At 41.9% G+C, this 8,329-nt stretch overlaps 1 protein-coding gene across 4 annotated transcripts in view; it reads right to left on the reverse strand.

Annotated features, from left to right (window-relative positions):
* The window catches only part of IFIT2 (interferon induced protein with tetratricopeptide repeats 2), a 12,185-nt gene extending 4,816 nt beyond the window's left edge, over nt 1-7,369 (reverse strand). Inside the window, exons 1-3 of one of the 4 annotated variants that reach the window (XM_017867375.1) lie at nt 7,132-7,369; nt 4,870-4,940; nt 2,380-2,532 (exon numbers count right to left, since the gene is read on the reverse strand). In XM_017867375.1, coding sequence (XP_017722864.1) covers nt 2,380-2,384 — 5 coding nt within the window. In that variant the 5' untranslated portion in view covers nt 2,385-2,532; nt 4,870-4,940; nt 7,132-7,369. Of the gene's footprint in view, nt 1-2,379; nt 2,598-4,869; nt 4,941-7,131 lie in introns of those variants that run through there. The other 3 variants (XM_017867392.1, XM_017867388.1, XM_017867382.1) reach the window with 3 other exon arrangements.
* Nucleotides 7,370-8,329: the final 960 nt, after the last annotated feature.

Raw genomic sequence — 8,329 nt, forward strand, 5'->3', positions numbered from 1 at the left:
GTATTTTTTAGTAGAAACGGGGTTTCACCGTATTAGCCAGGATGGTCTGGATCTCCTGACCTCGTGATCCGCCCGTCTTGGCCTCCCAAAATGCTGGAATTACAGGCTTGAGCCACCGCGCCCGGCTCCCGACATGAGCTTTTCAACGGGAATGCTGCTGCCATTAGGATGCCTGATACCAAGTCAAGCACTCCAGGGCTCCCGTCCCTGGGGTTAGTTACATCAAGAGGCTTAGACAACCTGACTCTTTGCTAAGACCTATTTGGAGCTTTGAATGGAAGGCGGGTCCTTCCTATAAACTCCTGCCTGTTTTCCATCCTATTTTTGTTTGTTTGTTTGTTTGTTTATTCTGCTTGGGATAATTAAGTCTCCATTTGTTCCAAGAAACAGAGATGAGCAGGAAATGATTTAAAGTTCCTAGAGTGCCTCGCAGGACCATTGGTAGGACTGCAGTGACCCCAGGAGGATCAGAACAGGACACTGGGGAGCTCGGAGGGCTCAGACCCTGTGTTTTCTCCATGTGCATTCAAGTCATACTCTTTACTGTACTGCACTCATTACAGAATATGGTGAGTCCTGCAGAATACGGCCACTCTCAGATCCCAAGCATGTGCGGCACGCATCCTAACACCTGAAGACTCACTCTAGCTTCCTTGCTCCCTCTCAATTCCATTTCCAACTTCCATTTCAGTTTGGGTACTCATTCCCTTAACACATACACTCCTTAGCTCCTTTCTCATTTTACAAAAGAAACAGAGAGAGTAAATAGAATTGAGATTATCTCCACCATATAAAACATAAAGTCCATTGTGCATTTGCAGGATAGAGACATTTAATATACACACTTATGTAAAATCCCTTTGAGCAGCCATTTAAAAGGCATCCAACTTCACTGCTTGATTTTGGGTTCTTATTTTCACTGTTAAGTTAGAGAAGTCGGTCTCAGACACTTGCTTCCTGGGCTCTGGCTTCTGAGGACCTATTCTCCTGATTCCTGTAGAAGTTCCAGTTGTATACACAACAACAACAATTTCTTCCGTTGCCTCTTATCTGGATAAAAGCAGCAGTGACATTAGCAACCAGGCTCAGAACTAAGGCTACCACCACAGTTTCTTGGAGCCATCTCAGAATCACGGAGGAACCTTTTAGAAATACACATCCTCAGACTCCAACCCAGACCCACTTAATGAGAATCTCTGGGGAATTGACCCTAGAACTCTGTCCTTAATAAGCTGTCCAGGCAATTTTTATGCATGCTCAATTTTGAGAACCACTGTCTTAGGGCACAAGAGCAATGCCCAGTGAAAGTCACGATAGATAGAGAATAAGGAAAGCAAGAAGGAGGGATGGGTCTGTATCATAATGGCAAGAATTCTAAGACCATGCTAAAATTCTAGCAAATAAGAAAAGGGTTCTATAGATTCTGGGTGACCACAAAAAAAAGAAATCTGTAAATATCTCAAATCTTTTTTTCTCTCTCTTTTTTTTTAAATCAGGCAGAACATTTAAACTAGCAGGAAATAATATCGTTTCAAGAAGAGAAATCAGGAACCTCACAGAAGTAGGACAAGGTGTCTCATAGGAAGTAAGCACTGGGGTTGGTAACACGGGATTCCAGAGCTCCCAGAATAAGGGTGAGGCATCCAGGTCCGGCCACCCCACCCTCAAACTGGAGAAAATAGTTCCCTTCCTACTCAATGAGCTAACACTTCCTCTCCAAGGCAGTCTCATGTTTTGGGGATAGAAGGGAATGTTAGAGGTGAGAACTATTTTCTCCAAGCACTCCATCTCTAATTCATGCTCAGGAGGACTCTAACCAATCAGTAGCATTTTGGGGTGAAAATATTTAAGTTTACCAGCCTTTGTGCAAATCTGAGATGAAGGACTACATTAAAAGTAAAATTCACCTTAGCAGGAAGTGGGGTTTGCTATTCTGTGTATATCTTTAACAGTATCTGCTGAAAAGAACCCTCTTGTTAAATAATTGTATTACGAGTCCCCAACTTAGTCCTTTCGAATATGAAATAAGAGAGGGACAGTGCACAAGAGCAATGCCCCCAGACCCATCTTTAAGTGAAGCGCCGGGCGGATGAAACATCCCTCTCTGCTGCCTTCTTTCTCTGATTGCAACTCAGTTCCCCAGGCGAGCAGTTCTGGAGATGAATTTAGGAAGCTTGCCAGCGTGAAGCAGAAGATTGTTTAGGAGGGAACAAATCAGCATTGCTAAGACAGATTTACAACCGACAGCGGTAAAGGCATAGTAAGGCCGTAAACAAACATTAAAATGGAGCTGGCCCTCTTTGGGAGCATACCTACTCAGGATTTGCATTGGACAAGATGACTCAACAGCGCTATCGGATACGAAGGGAAAATCTTTACCTCATGGTTGCCGTGCAATTCTCAGCTGTTCGGCAGGGCTGCGGTTCAGGCAGCTGCACTCTTCAGAAATCTTCTTCTTCTGCCACCAATAAATGCTGAAGAGACCTATATATACAAGTGGCCTCTGGTTCCTTTCTGCTTGTTTCCCTTCAGCTGACGTTACAAAAGGGAAAGGGAAAGTGAAAGTAGAAACTGGCAGGACTCTTTACAGGGAAATGAGCACTCCTTTTCCTCGGGAGCTGAGTTGCGATCAGACAAAGAAGGCAGCAGAGAGGGATGTTTCATCGGCCCGTGTCTGGGGGCATTGCTCTTGTGCACTGTCCCTCTCTTATTTCATATTCGAAAGGACTAAGTTGGGGACTCGTAATACAATTATTTAACAAAAGGGTTCTTTTCAGCAGATACTGTTAAAGATAAACACAGAATAGCAAACCCCACTTCCTGCTAAGGTGAATTTCACTTTTAATGTAGTCCTTCGTCTCAGATTTGCACAAGGTCTGGTAAACTTAGATATTTTCACCCCAAAATGCTCTTGAGTAAGAGCGAAGCCCAGCTGGGTAGTGAGTTAGAAGAACTTCCTCTTTGTGGAATGTGTTGATGACATCAAGGGAGCACAACTCCGAGAAGGACATATTTACAAAGTACTCTGCCTTGTGATTACCATATTAACACATTTTTGCTCTGCTTTATACCAATATGATCCACAGGCCACTGTAAGGAGCAGTTATCTAGCCTCGACAGGTCAGGGGATTTTAGTCTGAATCATTGGTGAATCTCCAGTCCCTGCAAAACTACCTGCACATTGCATGGTATGGCAAGCATTCCAAAAGTAGTAGTTGAATAAATGAATACATGATTAGAAGCATGGGTGGTGATGTCTGTCTATCTGGATTTGAAATCAGCCCCCACTTTTATGCTATGAAACTCTGGGGAAAATTATTGAATGTCTCTGCTTCGGTTTTGTAAATTGGAAATAGTACCACTACTGGTTCATTGTGGTGTTGGGAGGATGAAATAAGAGAATACATGAAATGTCCTTAGAATAATGCCTGGCAGTAACAAGTAAATGTTAGTTTCTATTACAATTGTTAACTAAAATCGTTAACCAAAGAGATCAGAGGGGAAACTTTCTTTTTTTCAGGCTGGAGTGCGGTGGAAAGATCCTGACTTAACTACAACCTCCACTTCTCTAGTTCAAGTGATTCTCCTGCCTCAGCCACTTGAGTAGCTGGGATTACAGGCATGCACCACCGTGCCCGGCTGATTTTTGTATTTTTAGTAGAGACGGAATTCCACCGTGTTGGCCAGGCTGGTCTCGAACTCCTGACCTCAGGTGATCTGCCTGTCTTGGCCTGCCAAAGTGCTGGGATTACAGGCGTGAGCCACTATGCCCAGCCTGAGGAAATTTCAATGTTTGCTTTTTTTTTTTTTTTGAGACGGAGTCTGGCTCTGTCGCCCAGGCTGGAGTGCGGTGGCCGGATCTCAGCTCACTGCAAGCTCCGCCTCCCAGGTTTACGCCATTCTCCTGCCTCCGCCTCCCAAGTAGCTGGGACTACAGGTGCCCGCCTCGTCGCCCGGCTAGTTTTTTTTTTTGTATTCTTTAGTAGAGACGGGGTTTCACCCTATTAGCCAGGGTGGTCTCGATCTCCTGACCTTGTGATCCGCCCGTCTCGGCCTCCCAAAGTGCTAGGATTACAGGCTTGAGCCACCGTGCCCGGCCTGAATGTTTGCTTTTTCCAGAACTTTATCTCCCCTGACATTCAACAATCCGTCATGATCACTGACCTAAGCCAAACAATTCCTAACATCTCCTTATGTTCTTGGCTTCCCCAAGCCCCACAATATTTTCCCCCTTTTTATTGATGTATAATAATTTACATATTTATGGATTGCATGTGACTGTTACATGCAAAGAATGTTTAATGATCAAGTCAGGGTAACCTTCAAAATACTGTGAGAAAATGATTTTCAACTTAGAATTCTAACATAGCAATAATCATTTAATTGTGAGGGCAGAATAAAGACATTTTCCTACATGTAAGTAAAAAATATAGATACGTGGTTCCTCAAGAAGCTGAGAGGAGATGCTTCATCAGAATTAAGGAGTAAACACAGGTAAAAGAAGAAATAGGAATTAGGAAACACAGGCTCCAATGCAAAAAGCTTCCTACAAGAGAGGGGAGGGAAAGCCCAGAGGAAAGCACAGACGTTCTTGCTACTTTGACACCAGTTCTAGAGTGTACAGTCTCAGAACATGATACCCCAAAGTGAACACCTCAGAAGCAGCTCTATCTGACCTCTCCAGCCTCCCTGTTTCCGTCCTCCCATTCTCCCCCAGGGCTAGCTGAAAACTGAATCCCTTTACTCCAAAGTGGGTCATAGAAACCAGAACCCTTTTTCTCTAAAGCCAGCCATAAAACCTAACAATATTATTTCAACTTCCTCCTGCCTTTCTGTGTAAACTGGAAGAAAAGAAATCATCTGACTTACCTAGTTTAGTGGTAGGCCATAAGACCCCGATTCCAGAGAGGGTCCTTCCCCATACCCAGAAGGAAGGAATGCTGCACAGAGAGGCCAGAAAGAGTTTAAACAGACAGGCTTTGCTGGGCTTTCCCATGCAGTGTAACATCATTACATCATACCCTTTTTATCCAATTGTATTTCTATATGGCTGCCATACTTTGTTGAACCTAAGCATAAAACTGCACAGTTTTCTTTGTATCTTTGGATCTTCATTCTGAAGGCTCCCGTGTCACATAAAACTATGATCCAATAAATTTGTATGCTTTCTGTCCAACTAACCTGCTTTTTGTCCACTGATTTTCAGTGAACCTTCAGAGAGCGAAGGGGAAGTTTTCCTTTGGCTCCTACAAGAATAACCAGTCGAGATGGGAGTGGGTCAAACACTTCTACAGTGATTTCCACAGAAATGTGAAATTGGCAACTTACCTACTGCTTAAAAATATGGAGAGATTTATTCAACTAGAGGAGAGTTTGGGCCTAAGATAGTTGTAAGCGTTAGAAATTCAGAGAAGGAAACAAAAGAATAAAACAACTGTTTTGTTTGTTTCCTTTAACTTGAGAAAAAACGAAACAAAGTACAAGAAAAGTTAAGGCTGTTATAAAGCTCCATTGTGAATAGTTTTTATGTCATTGTAATATTATAAATACCAAATATTAATCTAACCAAAGTTACAATATGATCTTGGGAAAGGAAGATGTGGGAAAGGAGGTGTATGTGTGGCTTGTTTGTGTGCATATGCGTCTGTTGCAGAAGGACATTCTATGGTAGAAAACCAACAGATAATGCTTAAAATTTTGAAAATCAAGAACTACCAACATACTTATATTATTTAAGGATACGGCAATAAATCACAAAATATGCAGCAAAAGAGTTATATGTGGTTACCTCTGGAGAGTGGGAAATAGGGTTAAATGGTGAAGAGGGTTGCTATGTCTCCCACCTGGTAGATCATGTTGACTATTTAAATGATGTGAAGGTATACGTTTAATTAAGCGAAACAGGAAGGAATCTGGAAGGGAGGGAGGAAGAGAAAAAAATGAGGAAGGAGAGAATGTAGGGAAGGAACAAAAGAAGGAAGTAGGAAGAGGAAGGAGTGGAGAGAAGGAAGGAAAAAAGGAATGAAGGAGGAAAGGAAGGAAGGATGGAAGAAAGGAAATGAAAAAAAGAACGAAGAAAGGAGACCAACCGAGAAGGCATCCTACATCCTACATCCATATTTTGCAATATCGTGAAGCTCTCAATACCCATGTCATTGAAAAATTTTAATAATATCAGAAAACACTCACAATATAATGTTAAGTGAAAGGATAAGATGAAACCAACTGTAACATACACCCTTAACTTTGAAATTTTTTCCAAATAAATCTATTTTGTATAGTGTATATAGATGTACACACAAGCATAAGGTTTAAATATTTTAATTTCAGTGGGCGATAGAAGGGGCAATATGATTTTTTTTCACTTATACTTGCTGGCATTTTTCCTACATTTCTTTAGTGTTCCTATAGTATTCATATCCTGAGAAAAGTCTCTCATGATTCTAATTTATTTTGTTTTATTTGTTTATTTTTTAAAGTTCGCTGAGAATTAAGAGCAAAACAGAAAGGGAGATCTTTTCGAGGCCTGATCAAGCCCAGCTTCTCTGGAGGCTTTGAGGGGCCTCAGAGATGTAGATTCTGGTTTAGTGCCTGACTGTGGCTCCTTAGAAAACAATCAGCTAAATGCAGTCCGTCCTTTGCTAGAGCTGCCAATGCTGAGCTCTGACACAGAGAAACCCTGCCTCTATGATGAATATAGCCCCATTCTCCTGACTGTCTTTCAAATGAAAAACAGAAACACACATCCTTGTTAAGAACATTTCAGCCTGGTTTGCATCCTTAACTGATGAAAACGTGCCTGCAAGGACAGAATGAAATAGATTTGCCCCTCCGTCTCCAGCAACCCCTCCTATGAGGGACGTTCGTCTCTGGCTCCGGTCTCTGGCCACTTACTGCTTAGCATTTCTAAAGCATTTCTTAGCATTTCAATATTCCATCAGGGAATATTGGTGTGAGTCCGGAAGTGCCACAAATTTTTAAATGCCTGAATTAACAAGAAACAAGTATTCTCTAAGATATATTAAATATTTAAGCAGATGCCCAAATCCAGCACCTAAGAAAATCTACCTTGAGATTTTCAAAGGCACGAGACATAATTTCAAGGGATCAACGCAAGAAAAAATCCTTTACCTCATGGTCGCAGGCTGGGCGCTGCACTGGTGTCCTGCAGTGTTCTGGCAAAGACTGGTTTGCTGCTTAGAAATCTGCCTGAGCTCATGGCAGATTCCGGAGGAAAGGAAAGACTGTGCTTCCTTTATGTGTACTTGCGAATATGAAATGGAAATGTATACTGGCAAGTACAAACAACATAACTACACTGGTTTCCTGCTGGAGGGAAAGCAGATTTCAGCACGGAGAGCTTTAATCTTTCTGGTTGGGCACTCAAATGGAACAAAGTTTGGGGGAAATAGTGTGTAAGGAAGTTCAAGGTAGATGAAAATTTACTGGAAGGAGGATTAGCAATGTAGTGGACAGAGAACCAGAATTCTAAAAGTGACCACAGGACTAGGGTAGATTCCGGAGAACCGTTGTCATCACTAGCTAATATTAATAGTAACACCAGTAGCTAATGTTAAAAGAAAAACCTTAGACAAATTAAATTTAGCAGAGTTTAATTGAACAAAGAATGATTCACCAATCAAGCAGCCTTCCGAGCCAGCGTGGCCTCAGAGACACTCCTGTGCAGCTGCCTGGTAGAAGATTTATGGACAGAAAAAGGAAAGTGACCTATAAAAAACAGAAGTAGGTACAGAAATGGAAGGGTTGGTTACAGCCCGGCATTTGCCTTATTTTCACATGGTCTGAGTGGTTGGCCACCTTTGATTGGCCAAAACTGTGAGTGGCACAGGAGTAGGTTACAGTCTGTTTACACATCCAGTTAGGTTATAGTTTACTATGTACAGAGAAACTGTCAGGATGAACTTACAATATGCAAGGAGGCAGCTTTAGGTGAAACTTAACACTAATATTGATTGAGAATTTTTGCTCAGGGCTTTATAGGACTCACTTAATTTACTCCATTTTACACTCATGTGAAATATGGCCATTTAACAGGTGAGTAAGAGAAGATTCAGAGAACTTAAGTGAAGTGGAGAGAAGTCCAGGTCTGCCCAACTCTAGAACTTCCCTTGTTCACTGTGTTGCTTAAGTGCAGCAACCCTCTGGATCTAAACTATATAGTTTCTGATTTCAACTCTGAAATGCATTTGTGCGAACTTGCATCAGTTCTTCATCTGTAAAGAGTGGTAGCACCTATTTCATAGGCTTGTTGTGAAGCTCTTAGAATAGTACCTGACACATAATGGATTCAATAAAAGTATGTTTTCCT

This window comes from Rhinopithecus bieti, unplaced genomic scaffold, assembly GCF_001698545.2.
Source record: "Rhinopithecus bieti isolate Rb0 unplaced genomic scaffold, ASM169854v2 scaffold_53, whole genome shotgun sequence".
In the NCBI taxonomy this organism is placed as follows: domain Eukaryota; kingdom Metazoa; phylum Chordata; class Mammalia; order Primates; family Cercopithecidae; genus Rhinopithecus; species Rhinopithecus bieti.